This window comes from Babylonia areolata, chromosome 19 (genome assembly GCF_041734735.1).
Source record: "Babylonia areolata isolate BAREFJ2019XMU chromosome 19, ASM4173473v1, whole genome shotgun sequence".
NCBI lineage: Eukaryota > Metazoa > Mollusca > Gastropoda > Neogastropoda > Buccinidae > Babylonia > Babylonia areolata.
In genome coordinates, this window is record NC_134894.1 from 37334978 (window position 1) to 37360401 (window position 25424).

At 38.9% G+C, this 25424-nt stretch overlaps 1 protein-coding gene across 3 annotated transcripts in view; it reads right to left on the minus strand.

Moving 5' to 3' along the window:
* Positions 1-13585: 13585 nt before the first annotated feature.
* LOC143293669 (G protein-coupled receptor kinase 5-like) overlaps positions 13586-25424 on the minus strand; it is a 28865-nt gene continuing 17026 nt past the window's right edge. The window contains exons 15-16 of one of the 3 annotated variants that reach the window (XM_076604808.1): positions 24951-25085; positions 13586-21414 (exon numbers count right to left, since the gene is read on the minus strand). In XM_076604808.1, the coding sequence (XP_076460923.1) occupies positions 21391-21414; positions 24951-25085 (159 nt within the window). In that variant the 3' untranslated portion in view covers positions 13586-21390. Of the gene's footprint in view, positions 21415-24318; positions 25086-25424 lie in introns of those variants that run through there. The other 2 variants (XM_076604807.1, XM_076604806.1) reach the window with 2 other exon arrangements.

The window sequence follows — 25424 nt, forward strand, 5'->3', positions numbered from 1 at the left end:
AAATTACCATTCATTTCCAGTGTCATGTTGTCATCGTGATTCTGATCTCAAACGGTTTCTATTTCCAAAACTATCAGTAACTCTTATTACCCCCACACTAAAAGTAGCTTTTCCACAAGGTTTTGTCGCTCTTACGGTCGTTTTCTGTTTTTGGTTTTGGTTTTGGTTGTTGTTTTGTTTTTTGTTTGTTGTTGTTGTTGTTGTTTTGTTGTTGTTTTTTGTTTTGTTTTTTTTTGGGGGGGGGTGTGTGTCTGTGTGTGTGTGTGTGTGTGTGTGTGTGTGTGTGTGTGTGTGTGTGTGTGTGTGTGCGTGTGTGTGCGTGAGAGAGAGTCATTGGGTGGGCATGGCATGTCCACTGTGGCATTAGCTCTTCTGATAAGGCATGATGCATTTGGGGGTTTTCCGTTGATATCACAGGAACAAAGGATGGGTTGTGTTTAGGGGAAGAAGGGAGGGGGTGAACCGTTCTGAAATCAAAGTCATAGGCATCGCCATTTGTGATTGTAATTGTATTGCTTTTTTGCGTTATTTTTATTTTTGTATCACTTTCTCTGTGAGAAATTCGGTCGAAAAATCGCCACGATTTTGTTCATTAACACAGGCAAGCAAACGAAAAGCCAATTCGTACTCAGGGACCACAAATTCGACCTTAGCCAGGAAACCTAGAGGGTGCGCATTCTGGGGAGAAAATTGCAACTCAATCCGAAAAGGGATCCCGCACAGAAAATTAAATTCTTAACCCAGTGATGAAAGCAACTTGATTGCTAGGCTGACTGGATGGAAAGCCGTGTTAAGCATTTATCAAACACATTTTGTGATTGCACATGCCAGGGTGTTAAAAGAGCCCGTTCTATCGACAACAAAAGTTGCCCCGCCTCCCCCCCAGCGTGATTCGACGATTCTGTCCTGATTTATGCATGAGCTGGAGCATCAAAGGGCTACAGCCTTTTATAAACGAGAGAAAAACGGCCCATGAAAACAGCAGTTGATGTTAGTTTGTCATTTATTGATGTTGGTACATACGTGCTCGTTGTTGTTGTTGTTGCTCCTGCTGCTGTTTTTAACCCTCTGTTCTCGCTTTCCCTCACGTTATTGTGCTAAAACCACACGAAACAAACTGATCAATGGACGGGGTCAAACGGTACTGGTGAGGATTTAATGGATGAATATTTTGGACGAGGGGGGAATTCTTTTTCATGTTCAGTCACACGTACTAGTAATCACAAACATCTAGCTAAAGTGTCCATATCAGTATCAATATCAGTAGTTCAAGGAGGCGTCACTACGTTCGGTCAAATTTTTGTTATTTTATTTTTTTTCTCAAGGCCTGACTAAGCGCGTTGGGTTACGCTACTGGTCAGGCATCTACTTGGCAGATGTGGTGTAAAGTGTCCATTTTCACATTTAAAAACAAATAAACGAAAAGGTAGAAAGACGAGGAGAGATGGGACTTGTAGTTCGAGGAAACAGGATAAATGAACAGTGGAATCAAAGATGAATACTTGAAATGAATGTAAGTACAATTACAGAACATTACTTGGTGGAAGGTCGTGAATTAAACAAGAGAAAGAACTGATAATGAATGTAAACAGTCCAAAGACATCAATGTTTCCGGTATCTGTTGATGACACACTATTGATGTTATTAGTAAGGATTCGTTAACTCACAGTCCAAAAATGGTCTGCTTAACTGTGGCATCACGAAAACAAATGTATTTCATATATCTTGGAGATGTTGGGTTGCTAGTAGTTTCGGGATCAAGGAGAAGCTGCTTACTGTTATGAGACATGGCGTGAGCACAGTGTGTGGGGCTGATGGTGAGGAAAAACTAGACTTTCATGCATGCTAAAATTAAAGGTTAAAGGTCCCATTCATGCATGCTAAGATTATAGGTTAAAGGTCCAATTCATGCATACAAAGATTAAAGGCTAAAGGTCCCATTCATGCATGCAAAGATTAAAGGTTAAAGGTCCCATTCATGCATGCAAAGATCAAAGGTTAAAGGTTCCATTCATGCATGCTAAGATTAAACTGAGGTTTATGGTCCCATTCATGCATGCTAACATTAAACTGAGGTTACAGGTCCCATTCATGCACGCTAAGATTAAAGTTTAAAAGTCCCATTCATGCACGCTAAGATTAAAAGTTAAAAGTCCCATTCATGCACGCTAAGATTAAAGTTTAAAAGTCCCATTCATGCACGCTAAGATTAAAAGTTAAAGGTCCCATTCATGCACGCTAAGATTAAAAGTTAAAGGTCCCATTCATGCACGCTAAGATTAAAGGTTAAAAGTCCCATTCATGCACGCTAAGATTAAAAGTTAAAGGTTCCATTCATGCATGCTTAGAGTTAACTGAGATTACAGGTCCCATTCATACATGCTCGGATTAAAGGTTAAAGGTCCCATAAACCTTTTTACATCCATCTTCTTCTTCTTCTTCTTCTGCGTTCACTCGTATACACACGAGTGGGCTTTTACGTGTATGACCGTTTTTACCCCACCATGTAGGCAGCCATACTCCGTTTTCGGGGGTGTGCATGCTGGTTATGTTCTTGTTTCCATAACCCACCGAACGCTGACATGGATTACAGGATCTTTAACGTGCGTATTTGATCTCCTGCTTGCATATACACACGAAGGGGGTTCAGGCACTAGCAGGTCTGCACATATGCTGACCTGGGAGATCGTAAAAATCTCCACCCTTTATCCACCAGGCGCCGTCACCGTGATTCGAACCCGGGACCCTCAGATTGACAGTCCAAAGCTTTAACCATTCGGCTATTGCGCCCGTCTTTACATCCATCGTGACAGTGACTTTACATCCACTGCGTTAGCAGGGCTCGCCATAGGAAGAAGAGGCCAAATACCTCTCCTTCCGCTATGTTAACCTTCCCACGGCCAACCGGAGTCAGGTACCTTCTCGAGAACACGTGAGTGGAGTCAGAGTCAGGAAAATCGGAGTAAAGTGCCTTTCACAAGGACAAAACACCATGCCGAAACGGGGCATGCCGCTAACCCTGATCACTGGAGGGGGGGAAAACACAGGATCAGAAGACCAAACAACGCTTAACCGATTCTGCCACGGTGCTTCCATTCATGCATGGCCTAAAACAGGCGATCAAGAGGACGGAGGGTGGGAGGGGGAGTATGGGGGTGATGGGGGTAGGGGGTGGGGGGGGGGGTATTGGGGCAGGGTGGATGTGGAATGGGGTGAGGAGGAGTGGGTGGGTGAGGAAGTGCAGCGTTAAAACCACCATGAAGAGGTTGTTGAGGGTTCTTCTTCTGACCTTATTCCAGGCTTGGTCTTTTTCTTTGTCTCTCTCTGTCTCTGTGTCTGTGTCTCTCTCTTTCTGTATCGCTGTTTCTTTTATCTTGGTCTAGCTACCTCTGTGTCTGTGTCTCTATCTCTCTCTCATTCTGTGTAGTTTGTGAGTGTACGCACGCGTGTGTTAGTGTGCGCGCGCGTGCGTCTTTGTGTGTGTGTTGGGGGGGTGGGGGGGGGGGTGCGTGTTTGCATGTGTGTGTGCATGTATATATATATATATATATATATATATATATATATATATATACATATATATATATATATATATATATATATATATATATATGTGTGTGTGTGTGTGTGTGTGTGTGTGTGTTTCTTTTTCGGTTTTATTTTCTTCCTTTTAATTAAATTACATCAATCGAAAATCAACTTTATTGGAGCCACACGTGAATCGATCCAGTGCCAAAATTGGGACATTCTGTGAAACGCCTTTTTATTTACTTTTTTTGTTGTTGTTGTTGTTATCCCCTCCCCTCCTCCTCCCACACACACACAACATGAATGCAGTAACCTGAACCTCTCTCTCTCTCTGTGTTTTGTTTACGTATTTTACATCATTTAGAAATATTTGTACTGTGTTTCTTATTTTTCGTCCCTTATTTCTGAAGGCAGAATGAATACAAGCTTGTGTATGTATTTCTTTATTCCATCAATAAAAGAAAAATCCAAATATTCATTCATTCATTCATTCATTTTCTCTGATTCTGTGGGGGGGAGGGGGGGGGTCAACAATCTACATATTCATTCATTCATTCGTTCTCTCTTATTCTGTTTCTCTCTGTCTCTTTCTCCCTCTTCCACTGAGGGCTGGATGAAAAAAAACAAGGATGCTTAATCATTCTGTTACCCTTAGAAAATGATCAAAGATTCATTCTTTCTTTCCTCTCTCTCTCTCTCTCTCTCTCTCTCTCTCTATGCGTGTGTGTCTGCCTCTCTCTGTTTTATTTCTTTCGTTTTCTCTACTGCTAGTGGAAAAAATGAGAGGGCTCACACCCACACTTCAGAAACAGCTAAATTCGCACCATGCGAGTCCCTTCAACTGAGAGAACAGCACATTCAAGAATTTATAACCGCCTGGGGAAAAAAAAAGGTCTATTCTGGCCGCATCTAGTGCCGATGGATGAGGTAAAATGAAAGGAAATCAAACGAAATGGAGGGGAGTGAAATAAAACAAAAAATGAAATAGTTGAAATAAGATGGAATGGGATAAATAAAATGAAAATGAAATAAAAACGAAATGAAATAAAACAAAGATGAAATAAGATATGATAAAATAAAACAGGACAGAATAAAATAAAACAGAATAAGATAGAATCAAAAAAAAAAAAAGAAAGAAAAAAAAGAAAAGAAACAAGACAAATTAGTTGGGGGTGAAGCCCCATTTTCAATCCAGGTTGTCGCCCACCTAAAATTTATGATCTGGGAATCAAATTGATTATCTTCTTTCTCTTATTTCTTCTACGGTGTTTTTTTGTTTTTTTTCCCCACCACCAAGATGTCAGAGTATAGCAGCTTGTCAGCATAACTACATTGTTCTAAAAATAGGTTGGTTTCGCAATTGAGGTAAAAGGCCCTAGAAGGCAAAAATCGAAAGAGCATAGCTATAAGAAGAAAACATGTAAAGAGAGACACAGGAAAGAAGAAATTTCTTACTACCCCCCACCCCCCACACACCTCCCCGCCGCCCATCCCCCTCCCAAGAATGTCGGGATGTGTTTTATATAGTTCCGAAACGTCCACGCATCCCCACAGACCCTTAGCAATCTGATACTTTCTTCATTTTTTTTTTTTTTCTTGTTGCTGGATTCGTTTTGCTGTTGCTGCTGTTTGCTAAATTCTTATTATATGTTTGTGTTTGTTTGTTTGTTTCCTGGGATGAAAGGGGAGTGGGGGTCTTTAACTTTAAAACACTAATTGTAGAGTACGTAGTTGTTACAGATTATCCAACCACAAAGGCTCGCTGTCCCACCTTCTCTTTTATTATGAAGGTGTTCTGTTTTTTCTCGTGATCGCAGTCCTGAACACCTTGACTTTTGAGGGCGTCAGGCAATAGGTCGTTCAACTCAGTCCATCAGCATTCCTCCTTTATGACCGGAAGTTCAACGAACCCCGTAATTGGCCTTATTTATGTGGATTCAGACATGATCTAATCATTTAACTAAAAATATCGGTAAGCGTGTAATGATTGTATTCTCTGCACCAGCAAATTAACGCGCGTACACAGACTCGCGCAAGGATGCACACACTGATGTGCGCACGCGAATGCATGAAAGTACACACACACACACACACACACACACACACACACACGGCCACACACGCACGTACACCATGGTCATATAATTCTATATAAGTCCGTCACACACACACACACACACACACAAAGAAAAAGAAAAAAGCCCACGCCGGGCAAAAACAAAGAGCAAAAAAAGTAATGAATCGCGAAATTCTGATTGTTCATTTTGAAACGGTAGGTTATCTATGACATGGAAGATGAAGGGAGGAGGAGAGAGGGAGCATCGGAAGGGCGTGGGGAAGGGGATAAAGCTGGATGCAGTGTGGAAGAGGACAGGAGCCGAGGGAGAGGGGATGGGGGGCGGAGCGTGGGTGAGCAGGGTCGTGATTTTCATCACACTGTTAACTCACTCAGTACGGCCAGTCCTCTCTTCTCCTCTACACAGACCCCTCGGATGTCCAGTGGGTGTCTGAACGTTTAGCTTCCGTCGTCAGAATTGTGGTATTCTTTGTCAACATTCACCTCTTCAATATAAGAGCCTTCCGCTTGCAATATTTTGATGATGGTAACTGGGATGAAACGCTGTTAACGTCGTCTCTTTCGCCGTTCGTATGGAGAGAGTTAATCGACAACGCTGCTCGTTGGGTGTGAACCCAATGACGAGAACTGGTGGGGAGGAAGGATGGGGGGTGGGGGGGGGGGGGGAGGAGGAGGATAGGAGGGGGGAGGTGTAGCGGGATCGCGTTGGGATTGCCTGCGATACGTTTGATCCGCCGAGTCACTTCCAATCATCGACTGCTGTCAGGTCTCATCCCTCTATCCCCACCCCCACCCCCGCCGTCTAACTGCCTGTCTGTCTCTCCGTCTTTCTGTTTTGTTCGTCATCCTTTTGGTCTGTCTGTCTGTCTGTCTGTGCAACATCGTGCTTTGTACATGACATCAGGAAATCGAGTTCAGTTTGAACAAGCAAGTCGGAAGAGAGAGAGAGAGAGAGAGAGAGAGAGAGAGAGAGAGATCAACAATTGAGGACCACACACACACACACACACACACTCTCTCTCTCTCACACACACACACACACACACATATATATATATATATATATATATACAAGCATACATACATCACACACACACAGACATATGTATGTGTGTGTATGTGTGTGTGTGTGCGCGAGCGCGCACGTGTGTGTGTGTGTGTGTGTGTGTGTGTGTGCGCGCGCCAAATATAAACGATCCTTTAAGCACATAAGGATACATTTTCTACGTTCCCTCTCCCTTTCTTCCATCACCTTCCCTACGGAAAAAAAACAAAAAACAAAAAAAAAACATACAGAAAGAAATGAAGGAAAAATTAAAGAGAACAAAAGCAAATATTTTATTTTGGTAATTTCAAAGTTATTGTTGAATGAAGTAGTCTTCAATTTGCCTTTCCACAATAAGTGATATCAAACGAAAAAGGAATTCAGTTTTAAGTGGTGGTTAATTCATGATTTTCTTTTCACAGTTCCATCAGAAGCGTTTGCCACACGTTCGAAACGTTTCTATATTTGATCAAACTAAAATCTGCTCACGCATAACTGGCTCCAAGAATATATCCCAGTTCTTTGTTTCAACTTGTTCTTTCATACAGCTATCTTTTTTGCTTGCCTGTAGGATTTTTCTCCCTACCGCCACGAAGGTTCTGTGTTTATGTAAGAACTATCAAACCTGAATTCTGGGAAAGAAGGAACAGACACGTATTTTTAAGGGGACGCAATCCCTAAATTGCTAATGCTGTTAACTTGCAGTTATGTCCCTCTAAATGTTTCACAGCACGACTTTAAATCATTATTAATATTTCATAATTATATTATTTCCAAACAAAACATACTTGTTTCTGACAGCGACAGAGCATTAGTTTGTTTGGGGTTTTTTAATGGCTGACATATCATAAAACGATCACCCGGGTTGTTTAATACAGACTGTCAGCCTGCACTGAATGAACTCGTTTTATCTCGATCACAATCTCAATGATGCATAGAAAATGACCCGAAAATCTGTTCCGCACAAAACACAACGTCCCTAGTGCCCACTCACTGTTGTGGCACATGCCGATATCAGTATTAAATCTGTAGTTCTGTTGATGGAACCACTTACTTATTCATTGGATTCAATCCATACTGCATTCACTGCTGTACCAAGCGGGTTCTGTGGGATCAATGCTTATTTTGATTACTCACTGAATCGTTTGTGCTCCTTATTTCTTTATTGATCCTACAAATACAGGAATTAATCATACTGACCAACAGAAACAGCTTGTAACTGTTGGTGTTCCTGGTAAGTCGCTGTTGCCTTGTGCATGTTAATAGCCTGGTGGTCCACACAAGTCAAGGACTATATGGCCCACACGCAAAGAGAAAGACAGAAACAAACAAACACAGATTCCACCACCATCATCAACACCACCAATTCAACAACTCCTATACTCGATCAAATCCCAAAGAGGTTTTCTTAAGACCGTTCACTCATGTGTGCATTCACTGCCATAAACCAGAATCCGTTTTGGACTTCACTACTCTCCTCCAGTATTATTGCCCATATCCATTTTGTGAACGTCTCAGTGTGTGCACGTATGTGTGTATCGGAGAGTGTGGAAGAACATTTTACATGTTTTGGTGCTTTTGATTTCCCCTTTCCCCCCTCCCCTGATATGAGCAAGGCTTAAGTCAATAAACCATTTCTCTTGTCTTGTTTTGTCCAGTATTATTGCAAGTTGTAGGTTTCAACATTTGGTATTATAGTCTTTTTGTGGCCTTTCCTTCTTTTAAATATGGGATGCAAAAGAAAAAGATGTTCATAAAATATTTCCTTTTTCTTTCTTTCAAATACAAGAAGCAAAAGAAAACCATGATCATACATGTTTCTTCTTTCTTTTAAATATGGGATGCAAAAGAAAAACATGTTCATGAAATACTTTCTTTTTTCTTTCTTTTAAATTTGAGAAGCAAAGGAAAACCACGAGAAATACATACACTTAGAACAGAGAAAGGAGAGCCAGAGAAAGAGACAGAAGACATGCACACCCACCCACGCACACACAAACAAAGAAACCCAACACAACATTGTATTTCGGCAAAAAACTATACTTAGTCCACCTGACCAGACCAGCCAAGTGAAGGGGAGAAAAATAAAACAGAAAAAAAACAAAGAAAGAAAAAAAAACACAAACAGCACTGCTGTTGGTACCAGGAAACAAAAGTGTCTCCCAAAACACCAGTCCCACATGTCAAAATAACATACACATCCCCCTCCTCCCACCCCCACACTCCCTTCCCCTCCTTCCTCCCTTTACAAAAATCCTCCATGCCCCCCAACCCCACACCCCCTCCCGGTCCCCCAACCCACCTCCCCCCCCAAAAAAAAAATTAGAATAGCATAAAATACTTTTTAATACACAATCATACAGAGATGTATATAGACATGAACAGTAATAACAAAAAGATCATCATCATCATTGTGGTCATCATTGTTGTCAGATTTGAGCCCAACAAAGCCTGCGTTCCTGGAAAAAAAAACAAAAAAACAACTTTCTCCAACACCCCTGACCCCCAACCTCCCCACCAGCTGGGAAAGAGGGCAAGAAGGGAGGACTGTCTTGGGAACAAAACAAATAAATCATCTTGTTTCTCCTACCCTCTTATTATGCTTCTTGTGCACGAGAAAGCCTCAGATCTCAAACCCACACCCCTTTCTCCCTCACCCCCACTCCCCCTCCATACCCCCACCCCTACCCCCACCTCCCTGACCACCAAAGTTTGTTTTCGTTCTTTCTCTAAACTGACAACAGGAAACGTGGCGCATACAGTTTGTTGCATTGTGTGACAAACAAAGACAGCTGCTGCTGAATGATAATACTGCAAAGACGATGGAGAGACTCGGGAGCAGACGGCAGACCACGCAGGTGGAACATTTCATTATCAAGACTTCATACAGAACCTTTATTATTAATAAACAAAAAGAAGTGGGAGATACTGGAGTGGAAATGGGGAGAGAAAAAAACAAAAAAACAAAACAATAGTTCTTTTTTTTTTTCTTTTTTTTTTTGTTCACATGATTAACTTGTCCGTTTGTACACACATGCAAAATTGCACAGCCGCAAAAATGATTTTAAAAAAGAAAAAAAGTATCCAGAATACATACTAATGCATACATACCACAGTCGGTGATTAAATTATATACTGTAGGACACACCCACAAACATGTTGAAACATATAAAAGCGCACGCGTACAAATCGCAGGTTTACATCAATTGTGCAGGACAATGCAAACTCCTTGGCATGGTCCTTACCAATTCCTAAAAGTTATCATTTTCAACAAGACATTCAATATACTGCATTGTTTTTGTGTTGTTGTTTTTTTTACACAACATGAAGAAAAAGAAGAACATAAATAAATGAAAGCATGGGTTTATCACTGTTACATTCTCACATCCAGTTAAAATATAGTGACTGGCATGGCATGGACATAATGTTATATAATATTTCAACAACCAGTCACATGGACTGTAATGTTACTTAGTGCCACTTCTCATCTGAAGAAGGCTGTAGTTTACTTCCAAATCTCAAACCACAACTCCAAAGTGTTTATTTCTCATAGGTGGCTTTTGTTAGCATTATCCCAATAAATGTTTTAAGTATCTTGAAAAATGCAAAAGATTACCACCAATACAAAAATAAATAAATAAACAAATAATAATTTTAAAATACCATCACATTAAAACCTTCAGCTGTCATCTTCTTGACCCTGAAAACTGATATTTTTAAGTAGAACATCTAATATGTTGCTTGTCAAAAGAAAAATTTAACAAACAAAAAAAGACAGACCAGCTTAGTGAGGCTAGCTTAGAAATAGTTTTACCACTTTAAACAAAAGCTCTCACATAAAATAGCTCGGAAATAAAAACGTTACATTTAAAAAAAAAAACAAAAAAAACCCTTAAATTCTTTCTGACTGGCAATTCTGACAAAATTGCAATCTATCATTAATGGAGTGTATGTATACATGTGGGGGTGCTGGGCCTGGGGGGTGGAAGGTGAGGGGGACCAGTGTCTGGGGTAGGTTGAGTGGATGAGTGAGTGACAGGATAGGGAGGATGGGTTAAAGAAAAAAAAAATATATATATATATATATATATGAATGTATGTATGTATGTGTGTGTCTATTTCATGAATCGGTTGGAACAAGGTGAACAGTTCCTCGAGTAAGTCACTCTGACAAATTTATTAATTACTGGCCTGGGTTCAAACTGGCCTGGCTGTCAAATCAATTCAAGAGGGAAAGAGTCAAAACACTGCAAGTCCCAAGAGAGCTTTCCACACAAATACCATTCCAGCCATACGCTTTTCCACTTCGTCAGAAGTCACTCATCCATGCAGCTTCCTGAAGGACTTCTGCATTGTCACATTACATTAAAGCTATACACTGAAACTTGCACGTATCATAAGACATATTTCCTTTCTTCGTTTTGATGTTGATTCTGAGCAACTAAATATTTAATTAGCACCAAACCCCTGTGCAACGTAGGTACAGTGCTTTATAAATATCCATTATTATCATTATCATTATCTCCAAGCAGTTCAGCAAAACATAACTAAAAAGTGGTATCCCATCCAATCACAGACATGCACAGGAGGAACTGGTAATGTTTCTTGTTTGTTTGTTTACACAGGGGTATAGGCTCAACACCAATACACGCAACACAGATCTATTCATAAAGCATAGCAAGTTTCAGATCCTTTGTGATGTACTGGGTCTTTGAGAGCAAGCCCTGCATGTATGAGAGGAAAAACAAAAACAAAAACAAAACAAAACAAAAATTGTAGCAGTGACTACAATGAAATAATAGTAATTAACAAAGTCCCTTTTTCTTCAATAAAATAACCAACAGCAAAAACTGGTATCTTATATCATTCAAATCCACCTTTCTCCTCAACAAAAACAAAGCATTATTAATAAACAAGTGTCACAAATTCTGGTCTTTTTTCTCTTACATAAAATTAACAAGCTGAAAAAAAAAGCATAAGTACTGTTTAAAGTTTGAACTTCCTCCATTCCATAAATCCAAAACAAACAAAAAAATGCTGAACCAAAACCACTAAAGTAAAAGCACATATTCAAACATAACTCCCTGAAAATGCTTAACACTGTCACTAAATTCAAAGTAAACAGACTCATCGAGTACAATTTCTTTCTCACATGCAATATCAATGATATATATATATATATATATATATAAAATGCTGTCAAGCAGGTAGACGCATATCAAGAACAGTCGCTTTGTGGATACAAAGGACATAATGTACATCAAATGCTTAAAAAAAATAGAGTTCAGGTAATTCTGTTCAGAAAACTTAAAAGTTATACTCTGTTTAAAATATTTCAATCATCTCTTAAACCAATCCCCCATTATCTTACGTCACCACTGTTTTCAAAACACACGCATGTGCACATCATCATGTATTCACTCAAATCAGAACTTGTTTTTCAGGTTTCAAATATGAACACTACAAATTATCATTCTTTTCTAATGACCAGCCTTTTTCAAACAACACACACACATGCACGCATGCACATACCCAAACACTCACGCACACACATGCATGCATGCAAACACACACACACACACACACACATGCATAGACAATACATTAAAAAGATTAATGCAAACATTGCTCAGGCTTTCGGACATGCATTTACATACATACAAAGGGCAAGAATTCAAAAAGCATAAAAGTTTACATTCATCTACACCAAGCCCATAAGTTTTTGTGAACAGTGTTCTCTCATTTAGCTGACGACTGACAGCCAATGAAGATGGCACAAGATCTGCACACTTCACACCCATGCACACACACACATAGACAAGCATACATCATCATTCAAATACAAACAAAAAAAGATATATAAAATATAAATGTGATACTGGCATAAATGTGTAAAAATAAGGATTAATCCTTAATTCCCATCTTGAAGGTACAAAAACTTTAAACCATTCAGCGTCTATAGGAATTCAGCTGACGTTGTACGTAAAATGTTGCCTTTGTGCCAATAAGACATCCTCTTGATGTCCTACATCTTTTTCCGATTTTTTCTTCTTTGATCAATGAACGTGAACAGAGCACTTAGTTTGATGTGTCTGGATGATAAAAGTACTAGTTAAGTGAGCATGTGTCAAGTGGAAGACCCTTTTCTTCCAGGTAATAAGCTGCTAACTGGACCAAATGAAGCAAGCGTGGAAAGGGGGTTTGCCTCATATGCAAAAAAAAAAAAAAAGGCAACAAACTTTGTCCAGCAAAGACAGGGGTCTCAGTCAGTGGATTTACACAACTCTGCAGGCTATGCAAATGATTATGGATAGGTATAACTATGGAGATGGATCTCTTGTCTGATGATTCAGTTTAACATAGTGACAGAACTGCGTGTAGTTTGAGAGGGTGGGAGGGGTGGGGGTGGGGGGGGGGTGAAGGAAGCATGGCTGTGGACATAAGAGAACTGATGCAACTGATTACTACTGTAGTTTGGATAACAATCCATGATTTTCATGAAGCCCAGGACTGAATGAGCAAAGGATGGGAAATACATGTTTATTTTTTCACGCTATTTGTCACTGATCAGATGACAGGACTTGTTAGCGGAGGAAGCAAATTGGCATGCACAGCAGACCATTTTTATCAGCATGGACTATCATCAAAGAGGTTCTCCTCTGTAGGTGAAAGTCTTTGGTGTCACAATGCTTGACTGCACATTTCCTGAAAAGGAAATTTACTTTTATAGTGACTGAATCATGTTTGTCACTGTCTGGACAGTTACTCAATTACATCTCTGCAAGAGTTGTGAGTATTATTACAATCTTATCATCTGTTTTATTTCCATCTGCTGGTATAAACTGACAACAAGCATGTTACTTCCAGCTGTACTTTGTTTTTGTTTTGGATGTCATTCAGTGCTGTTGGAAACAGACTACTTTTTTTAAGCACAATTTTTTTTTTTTTTTTTTTTTTTAATCTTTACTTTGAAATGCCTCAATACTTAGGGAAAAGAATACAGATTCAGATCCCTCGTTCATTTTCCTTCACAAAAACATTCACCTTCTTTCTGTATCTCCAATACTTTTTGTACAAAATTATTTTTTAATTATATTCCCCGGAAGGGGGAGAATACTTTTTTTTTTACAACATTCTCTGGCACTGAACAGGTTAAAAGAGCAACAATAAATTGTCCTTTAAATGTCCTATTTCCAAGCTATATCTTAAAATTATTTCATTAATTACAATTTTCAAATTGATGGTTGGCAAGAAAAAAGCAGATTATAAGATCAATCAACAAATACATTTTGTACACAAAAATTAAACAAAACAGCAGGCTAAAGAAAAAAAAACAAACATCATCTATATTAAAACAAAAACCAAAACAAACTGGCTCCCATAGCCCCTCGCCGTGAACCACACCACCTAAACAAAGGTTTTAAATAATTAGAATATCTTGCCAAAATCAAAGTCAGAAATGCTTTCGATTCATTTCAGTGATTTAAATAAAGTGTCTGCATAAAACGACACAGTCAACCCCTTGCTAAAGCCAAGTTGAGTTAAACATGCATATCCATGTAAAAAAAAAAAAAAATAAATTAAATAGAAATATACGTCAAACATATTAAAGCACTGATCAAATCAACATCAATGCCATAGTTTCCCAACTTGATTACTGATAGCAGTGCTCAATTCAACATTAATGCCACTCTTTCCAAATGGTAACTCTAAATAGCACATTCCAAAAAGACACCCACTGTTTTGTATCCTTCCTCTAACAGCAGTGCAGAGTACTCTAACAGCAGTGTCACTCTGATCCTGACACTAACAGCAAAATCAATGCATTTCAGAAACACACCACTTCTGTCAAACAATAACTCTTTAATTAAAAACAACCAAAATAATCTGCTGTCACAGAGTACTACTTCTTCTTCTTCTGCGTTCACTCATATGCACACGAGTGGGCTTTTACGTGTATGACCGTTTTTACCCTGCCATGTAGGCAGCCATACTCTGTTTTCAGGGGTGTGCATGCTGGGTATGTTCTTGTTTCCATAACCCACCGAATGCTGACATGAATGACAGGATCTTTAACGTGCGTATTTGATCTTCTGCTTGCATATACACACGAAGGGGGTTCAGGCACTAGCAGGTCTGCACATATGTTGACCTGGGAGATTGTAAAAATCTCCACCCTTTACCCACCAGGCGCCATCACCGTGATTCAAACCCGGGACCCTCAGATTGACAGTCCAACGCTTTAACCACTCGGCTATTGCGCCCGTCGTCACAGAGTACATTTTGAGACTAGTTGATTTGGTCTTTTTCAGCAGAATCAGTTAGTCATTGGGATTTCTGATCAGCAGCTACATCAGAGTTTGAGGCCCCATTTCAGCATGGTGTTGCGTCCTTGGTAAAGGCACCCTGATGATTTACCACACTCCATCCAACTTTTAATGGATATCCGATGCAAGTCTGGGAAAGTTAATACAGCACAGGGAGAAGACTGGGCCCTGACTTTTTATACAGAACCCAAGAAACAGTGAATGTAAAATGCACTGCCCAAGTGACTGTAAAAGGCTGTGGGATCTTAAATATTTTTTTTTCTCCATGCACTATCACTGAACAGTGGGTGGAAGAGATTCGGGTTATGGTATGAAAATCTGCACACCAGTTGGACTCTGTTAAAAGTATCACTTATGTTAGTCTCAGCACCAGCAGATCTGAATGCAGAGGACGGAGGAACTTGGTATCCCGACTAGTGTAATGTTGCCCCTGACATCTGAGCAAGACTAGTTCAGAGCTGTCAATATGGAACTCACTAAAAACTGAGTACACTTTGACCACTTTCATCATCAAAGCTGTTTAATCGCAGTAAACCTTACACTTTATATCAAACATCAGATCCATTGATCATATCATCTATGAAAAAGTGTGCCATGCCAAGTCATCAAGCGGGACCACTGGACCATATGAAGATCTGCTGAAAACAGTAAAGAAAAGAAAACTATGTTGGTATGGAAAAAGATCAAATGGCATAGCTAAAGACATCATCCAAGGAACTTTTGAGGAACAGAGATGGAAGGGAAAAAAATGGATTACCAAAACTACAAAAAGGACAGGAAACTAACCAAGGCTTTGACACACACTGAATAGACCAGATGATCTGGTGAACACTTCTGTGCAGCACCCTTATGACAATCTACACTTCTTGTTCTAAACACAGAATTAAACAAATCATTTCACACTGTGGCAATGTTCTATTGTATCATGTTCCTTAAAAAAATAATAACAAAAAACCAGCACCCTCTGAGAAAATCCAAACAGCTGAGTGCGGTCAGAATCACTGCAGAGGCAGACTGTCATTACCCTTGTCTATGTCTACTTCTTGACATAAATATCACAGCTACAACAAAAAACAAAAAACAAAAAAACTACCCAATGTTTCCGTAAAATGGCAAGCTGAGCAATAAGCGACTGTCATATAAGAAAATAATAAAAAGCCTCTTATTTGTTTTGAGACTGAAAGAATGAACAGCTGAATGTAACAGAAGCACCTTCTCATCAGTTTTACATCAGAACATAATCAACACCTGAAATCAGGGGGAGGGGGGGGAAAGATCTTTCACCTTTTCAACCCTAACTCCCATCTCGCTCCCACACAGATTTGTTCAACACCAATCTTACCTGTCAATCATAAATGAAATATCTACCACTATTACATATGAAGCAAATACACACTTCTCAATCTCTCTCCTTCCGAACATGACTAGAAACAACATAATTCTAAATTTTTCACTTAACAGTCATTACCCTTTGATCAAAGCAATTTCTCTGAAAAGCAAACATGCAGCATTTGTCTATATTTTACTTTATCATAATCATCATTGAATATTAATTGCATCAACAAAATACACATCAAATTACAAAGTAAATCAATCGTCACAGAGTCAGAAATACTTGAGCATACATTACCTCACTATCTCTGAACAATATCATGCATTCACATGATTCAAAATGTCAGGCAATAGGCAAACAACAATAAAAAGCAAGGAGGAGAGGCAGAATTTCAGGGGTAGATGTGGAGTGGGTAAAGCAGAGCTGAAACAAATAAAATAAAAATAACAGAGCTTAAAAAAACAACAACAACAACAACAAAAAACAGAAATAAAATGAAATGGTAGTCACAGAAGACACGGACAAAGACTGACTGAGAGACAGAAAACACACACACACACACAGACACACACACACACACACAGAGAAGACGAAGACAAAACTCCCAATCTCAGGTCCGAGAGTCTCAAGACAGTTTTGCTGCATCAATCATCAATTAAGTAACATCACTGTACTAAAGACCCTTTCAGCCGAGTCCTGAAAACACACACATATGTACACATCCTGAACTTGTGCCGTCCTATTGACATTTAAAGTCCTTTTTCTTTTTTCTCCTTCCACTTCCATTTGAACAATTTATAAATGCAAATTAAATTAAATAATAAATAGAAATGTTTATAACAACTAAAAGAAAACAAAACAGGTGGATAAAAATGCATAAATACAAAATGAAAGAAAAGTTAGCAGTGATGAGTATTCCCGTTTAATACATGATCATGTCTTAAATTTGCTAATTATCTTTTGAAAACATCTTTTTCTTTTCTTGGTACAGCATTATTTGTGCTACCTTCATATAGGGAAAGGAAGCACTCAATTGCCATTATCAATGTGATTATTTGAGTCATATTAACTTGCATTTTAAAGCAGTTAAAGTGAAGCAAAAAATAAAATTTAAAAAGGTTAAATATACATATATAGCTTATTTAGCAGTACAGAAAGCAGTAATGTATAGATATATATATATAAAGATACACCCCAGTATCAGTGACAAACCTCCCTTTACATTTTCACAAACTTGTTCACTTCCATTACACACTTTTAAGACTACCTCCCCTTTCCCAGAAGGTGAGGGGAATGAAAGCTGCCAGGTCCATTAAATTTACACAAGGTTCAACCTACAAGATCAACATTTGAACTCTCAATGGATGTACTACTAATCACGAATCCTTTTCAGTAATGCTCGATTTCTTATTAGAAAAAAAAAAAAAGAAAAAGAAAAAAGGAAAACAGGAAACGAATCAAGTGTGTGTGTGTGTGTGTGTGTGTGTACATGAATGTGTCACTGTGTGTGTGTGTGTGTGTGTGTGTGTGTGTGTACATGCATGTGTCACTCTGTGTGTGTGTGTGTGTGTGTGTGTGTGTGTGTCGCTGTGTGTGCGAGTGATGCACATTCCTGTGCGTGTCCTGTCCTCATTTTTTTATTTTTCCAGTTTTTTTTTGTTTTTGTTTTTTTTGATGAATAACTGGCAGTGAAAGAAATCAAGCTGGTATCATGACTGTCCCTGAGTTTGACATCATCTCACAGAAGTCTGTACACAATGCCACATGCATGTGTGTAACATGGAAATACTTGACTGAATGCTTAACATTCCAAACATTAATACAAACACAAGATTTTTGGGGGGATGGGATGTATGTTTAAGCCCATCTGACCACTCTACTATTATTAATATTCTGACAAAAAAATGGATTGAAGAAATATGAAAAAGAAAAACAGTAATTGATAAATAAGTCACATTCAACCTTTGTTACAAAGTTACAAAATCATGCCTTAACTCACTCAGTACGGCCAGTCCTCTCTTCTCCTCTACACAGACCCCTCGGATGTCCAGTGGGTGTCTGAATGACCCAACCTTTAGCTTCTGTCGTCAGAATTGTGGTATTCTTTGTCAACATTCACCTCTTCCGCTTGTAATATTTTGATGGTGGTAATTGGGGAGAAACGCTGTTAACGTCATCTCTTTCGCCGTTCGTATGGAGAGAGTTAAAGTAATTAAGACTAAAGAGCGCAAGTATTAAAGAGAAAATAAATAAGTTTTCAACATTTTCTTATGACAAGCTTCCAATAAAATTTATATGCACATACTTCGACTTCCAAGTTACTTCTGTATTATGTAAAATTAATCAGCAATGAAAATAACATATGTTAGCCTAATAACTGCCCCCCACACCCACCCCTTCACCCCCCAATCTCCCTATCCCCTTCCCCATTACCAGATGAGCAGTGCCTGAAGACATAAGCTCCTAAACCTCTGCTTTCAAGCAATATTTGTTGATTACAACATGAACACTACTTAACATCATGGACTAACTGCTATTTAGTTAATGATTAAAACATGACACACATCAACTATATTGTCCAATCCTGTGTGTATGCTGTATCTCCCGATATAGTTATAGGTCTCCTCATTTTAGCATCAGTATCTGCAGTCAACCGCCTCAAGGGAAACTACTCAAGGCATGGTGCGTCAATCTGAGGATGGATTACGCCCCTTCAGTTGTGTTCGGGAACATGTCAGGAAATTTTGGGTTTTTTTTTTTTTTTTGTTGTTTTGTTTTTTTTTCTTTCTTTCTAGGTGAACCATTCCTCACAGCATGAACTGTGCTGTCATGTTCTGTTCTTTGTGTGTTTACAAAGAACATGACCCAGTGAGCAAAAACTCAGAATTCAAATTGAGTTCCTCCCCCTAAACCCTTGCTAAAATTAAACTACACCGTATTAGCAGCCATCAAACAAAACATGATACAGCCATATTTGAGGTAGGTATTTAAATTTGTGTTCATAGGTGGAGACCACAATTTTTTTTTTTTTTTTTTTATCTCAGCATTCAGGAATTAACCTCTTTTTTTTCTTTTCTGTGTAATTCTTCAGCAAGCAAAGAATTAAAACAATACTGAAATAATCATAACACAATAATAATAAAATCGATCATTATCAAAATAGTAAACCGCCTCACCCATCCAAAAAGAAAAAATGAATGACTAAAAGTAAGGTGTCGTCTTTTTCACAGAGCACATTCCTTCTTCTCCCTTTTCTTTTCATAAACATACAATAACTTGTGTTTCAAGATCAATGCAGGAAATACAATATAAAAAATATTACAAAAAAAACCATGTCAACAGTTTTTATGCTTTTTAAACATATAAGCAGATAGACAGCAGACAGACTTCTTTACAATCAATTTGAAACTTGTTTTGTTGTTGTTGTTTTTGGTGTGGTTTGGGGCTTTTTTCCCTTTTGTAATTTTTTTTTTTCTTTTTTTTCCTGTCTTTTTTTTTTTTTAAGGTGGGGTATATCAAAAAACAAAAAAAAAAGAAAGAAAAGAAAGGGGGTCAGAGATGTTCCACAGGGCAGTACAACTGCAAAGAAAGCAAAGATTCAAAGAACATCGGCAGTGCCAACTATCTTCACATGACACAAAAACTATAAAAAAAATTTTTTTTTTTTTTTTTTTGAGAACAGCTTGTTGGTCCGTCATGCAGTAGTGTGTAGTATATGTTAAAAGAATAAACAAACAGCTTTGGCAGTCAATCAAAAAAATACCATTTCCCTTGCCTTCCTACAAATCCCCACCACCTTTCCCCCCCACCCAGTTTCCAACTGTCATGTCCATTGTATGCTTTCCTTTTCTCTTAAACACACCCATGCTGTTTTCTCCTTGATAAACAGCAGAATCTGACTCCAAGCATCACTGGGATCCAAATGCTCCTCCGGTGCCGACATAGCAAATTCAGAGCATTATGAAGTGAAGATGTCAGCACCCTTTTCCCGGATAAGAGCTGATGAGTGGACTGTCGGCCTGCTCACACTGTTGTCCGGTCATCACCAGTTCCTGAACCAAGCAAATACTTTTTGTTTGGTTGTTTTTTTTGTTTTGTTTTTTTACTTTTCCACACTGAGGTAGAGGGCCTATCATCATCGCTATCATCATCATCACAGGCCCAACTCCAAAGGAGAATCCTGGCCCAACAATTACAGCAATGATACAAAAAAAGGTTCATGTCCCTTGTCTTCCACACCTTCCACACCTTGTCTTCCTATCACTGCTGCATGAACAAAAAAGAAAAATGTATGACAGTCCATTCTCAATCACTTCACATCCTCTCTACCCACCAGGCTGATAACCACAGAAAAAAGCTGCAACACTGAATTAAGTCCTTTCCTGCAGCAGCAGCAGCAGTAGCAGCTGTTGTCTTTGAAGTGTATGGAAGTTGAACTCTTGGTTGAAGAGCATGGAAGCTGAACCACCATTCGGCTTTTCCGTTCACAGTACTTACTCACTCACCCAGCTAACACATTTGGCTAAATCGAGCACCCCACTTACCACCTCTCATCAAGTCTGGCAGGTGTGATGATCAACATGGCAGTGGTTGTGAGTGACAGTGGTGTATCCTCTGTGTGTGTGTGTGTGTGTGTGCGTGTGTCTGTGTGTGTCCATTCAGGGGCCCCCCTCCCCGCCCCCCCCCAAAAAGTAAAAAATCTCGGCATGATTTTCCTGCAACAGCCGGAAACCAGGAACCCCAATCTCACACCTGCCGGGTACCTGCCCACAGCGACCTTTCTTGTCAGAGAAAAGCTGGAACAAGTCAAAAGTCTGAGCTCCTCCCTCTGTACATGGAGCAACCTCCCTCAAACTTGTTTTACCAGGGCGTTCCTCCAAACAGCTGCAGCGAGTGAAGAGAGCTGGCCTGCCACCCCTCCCCTTCCTTGTCCGGTTCCACCCACCATTATCTTCACTGTCAACAGTATGGCAGGAGTGGTGATCCTCTAGTTGTCTGCTGATCACATTCACTGTTGATGCATCATCCTTAGAGCTCCCGACTGGGTGCCGGGCTCTTGCTGGTGGATTTCACACTGATCCTAGGAGCTTGGATCTTCTTCATTCTGCACAGTACAGTGGCTCACTGATCAGATGTAACTACAAAATTATGTTAAAATGACTTTTCACAGTATCTGTATGGTATCTTTTCATCCATCAAATTAGCTGATTAGCATTAATAACAAAAGTACTTTCTGTATTCATCTTTCTGAGCATCAAAGTAGCTGATTAGCATCAATAACATAAGTACTAATTGTATTCATCTTTTTGCATATCAATGCAGCTGATATGCATAAATATTTATTGTACCCATCTTTTTATGCAACAAAGTAGCTGATAGCATTAATAACAAAAGTACTTCTAGTACTCATCTTTTTTGTGTGTGCATCTAAATAGCTAATTTGCATTAATAACAAAAGTACATAATTTTGCATTGCTGTGCTTTTACAGTATCGCTTTGCGTACAAACGTTTAATCAGCACTGGTGTTATTGAAGTTAGCACAATAGGACGCACAAGTGTCATTTCTTTAAAGCACATACACATACACACTGAGATAATATCAGTACTGAAAAACTGTATCATTCTTGTTAAAAATGCTTGCATTTCTTCAAAATGTGCATGCATATACATTTTCTGATTGTGTCATTTTTATGGCAGTGCATGTGAACATACTTGTAAGCACACACACATACACATAAATTATCCACACATATTCTTGCGACATAAGACACTTTTTTTCCTTGTTAAGTCTTTCCATGACGTGGTTATCAGAAGTATTTAGCAGTTACGGTGAAAAGACAATTGGGAAATACATGATTATTACTGCAACCATGAAGCAAACATTAATATGCTAATTCTAATAACAGACACATTCTAAAGACTAAATGGCTACTGCAGACATAATGGAATAGCAGTTGTACCCGGCTTTGCTGGGTAGCTTGTGTAGAACAGATATTAGGAAGCCTGGAAAATGCTAAGTAAGCTGACTCCCAAGACCAAAAGAAAATGAAGCCACAGAGCTTGTGAAAATTGGCTAATGAAATAGTTTGGCTCAAAGTTTGACCTTGACTTCAGTAAAGCATTTCTTGTCAAGTCAAGCATGTGACTTTTATTACACAGATCAACAGTTGCACAATAGGTCACTGGCTGATGAATTAACACTAAATTCTCAAAAAGGGGAGTTTTCACATCCTGAAACCACCTACTAGTGCACAAAATCTTAACAGACAGCAGAATGCTATATATGTGAGGGAATGAGCAAGAAAATTTGCCCTATGTTGACATATTTATTACAATCTCTGACAGCTACTGAAAAAACTCAGAGTAAACCATTATTAAATATGTCAATTTCTTCTGCAACAGTCTCTACAAGCACTGAAAAATCTAAGAAACATTTGTGAACACATGAGCTGAAACTTGAATCAGGGTGACCAAAAGAAGAAAATACTATTTCACAAGCAGCTGCGTCTGTCATCACTGCTTGTATCATGACAAACACTGGTGATGCAAGTGTTAGTTTTTTTTGCTGTGGTGATGTAACATTTAGTTATAAACAGTGGCAATACAAGCAGTCCCTCTTACCTGCAGCAGATATTAGGTGGGTGCTTTAAAAAGTGGGGAACACAAAGATGCCATCATAATTGCAGTGCCACACAATCAATTTTCAAAGCACTTCTGAATCTCTTGATTCCTGATTCAGAATGTTTGTGCAAAAATGACTGTAAACTGAACATTCCAAATCAGTGTTTGTGTGAGAGAGTTAAAGGCCAAACACAGTTCAGTTCAGTGAAGTTCAGTTACTCAAGGAAGCATCACTGCCTTCGGACAAAATCCATATACGCTCACAGTGTTCGGATAAATCCATATATACTACATCACATCTGTAGATGCCTTACCAGCAGCATAACCTAACATGCTTAGTCAGGCCTTGAGGGAAAATATGACACACAAAACTAGCAAAGTTAGAACAGTGCAATTTTTTTCTCCCAGATACTCAATGTGTATTATGAAAACAGCAAGTCACAAACTAGAAGCATGCTGAGAGAAGTTCGCCACAACCATACACACGTGAGGTACCACCAGAAAAGCAGCTGGAGTTAAACGTTCGGTGATTTTATCCTGTATCTATTCAAAATATATTTGGTAAAGAAATTAATAAAGAAAAAAAAAATTAACTATAATAAAAAAGGAAATTTTCTATCTAAAATTACGTTTAAATAACATACTTACCGTGACCCAACTAGTGCAGACTCCGGCAGGGGTCTGACATTCCTGTCCTGTGCAAACTACTATCCGCCTATGCGGAGAAAATGAAACTACGGCCGATAACCTCCTGGAAGTAGGTAACCTCCCCTTTGTCCCGCTGGCTAGCGCCCTCTTTTTCCGGCAGCCATCATGACTCCTGTTCCTGTGCTCTTCATATGGCTAAGTTTTTTCGTATTTTCTGCCTGTCTGTCGATTCTCTGGCAGAGGAATTTTGTTTAATGTCCTGTCACACATATTGATGATTGAAGACATTTTGTTGGAGTATTAATGTATTCATTCGAGTATTATCAACTTCTCATTGTATTCCACCACATATCATACCTCAATAAACTATTCTGACAGTTACCAAATTTAGTCTCCAATGCACTTTGTATTCCATTTCACTGATAACAGGTTCATTCTTTTATGAACACTTTTACTGATGAACTTTGAGGAATTTTCTATCTAAAAAAATCAAAACCTTTCATTTACTTGACAACCCAACAAATTCCACCAAAATCCCCAAACCATGCCTGGATTCTTTTATTTTTGTACAAAAATCATGTGGGATGACTACTGAATCATTATATGGTGGGTTATCACAAATGAAAGGAACATTAAAAACAAAAACAGAAAAAAAAAGCAGACTACAGGCATGCTATTATACAGTTCACCTCAACCACCAACACACCATACATGCATACAAGACATACATTGTGGCCAGCCTTAATTCTGAGGGGATATCAAAACAAGAAATGCAAGCCCAATGAAGCCACAACCCTCAAAAGAAAAGGAGTCACAAGAGAACACACTAAACACAACTCACAGAAAAGCATAGGTGGGGCAAAAATCAAGATAAAGGAAAACACTGAAATTCACAACAACTTCAAACACTCATCAAATAATAAAATGAATTTATGCACACAAATAATAAACTTAAAATAATATATTTCCATAAATTTATTCAATTACTTCACAAATAAAATCAGAAAGGGAAGGGGAAAAAATAAAAGCATATAATAATAATAATAATAAACAACTGCACAAATGAACTGATAAGAGGTAAAGCTTCAAAGACTATCATGCCAGGTAAAGCTTCAAAGACTATCATGCCATCATGACACATCAGTCATAGGATAATGCAGCAGACCATGTAAGGTAGACCCATGGACTAAATACTACACATTCTCATTCACCAGTTTTCAAACACTGAACAGAAAAGTGGGGAAAAAGGAAACAGAAAATGTTATCAACAGAGGAACACACATATCACGCCCGTAAACCCCCTGAATTAAGGCTGACCACTAAGAGGTGAGCACAGCTGGCACAAGTACCTGACCACAGCATCCACTCACACGTCTCCTCCGAAACAAACGATCAAAAAAACTTCGCTGAGGTGGGGAAGGAGGCAGATCCTCGCGGAGGTCAGGCGTGGGCTCCCCGTTCACTTCCAGAATGTTCAGCTCCTTGTAACACTCTGTTTCCAACATCTGGACAGGACAACCACTCAGCATGTCAGGAGATCAGATGCAGTTTGCTTCTAAAACTACAGCAACGTGAACAACTTTCAAATCATAATCCTAAAAACACCATCATGTGCAGTTTGCTTATAAAAAAAAAACTACAGCAATGTGGACAACTTTCAAATCATGATCCTAAAAACACCATGAGATGCAGTTTGCTTATACAAAAAAACTACAGCAATGTGGACAACTTTCAAATCATGATCCTAAAAATGCTATCAGATGCAGTTTGCTAAAACAAAAAAACTACAGCAATGTGGACAACTTTCAAATCATGATCCTAAAAATGCTATCAGATGCAGTTTG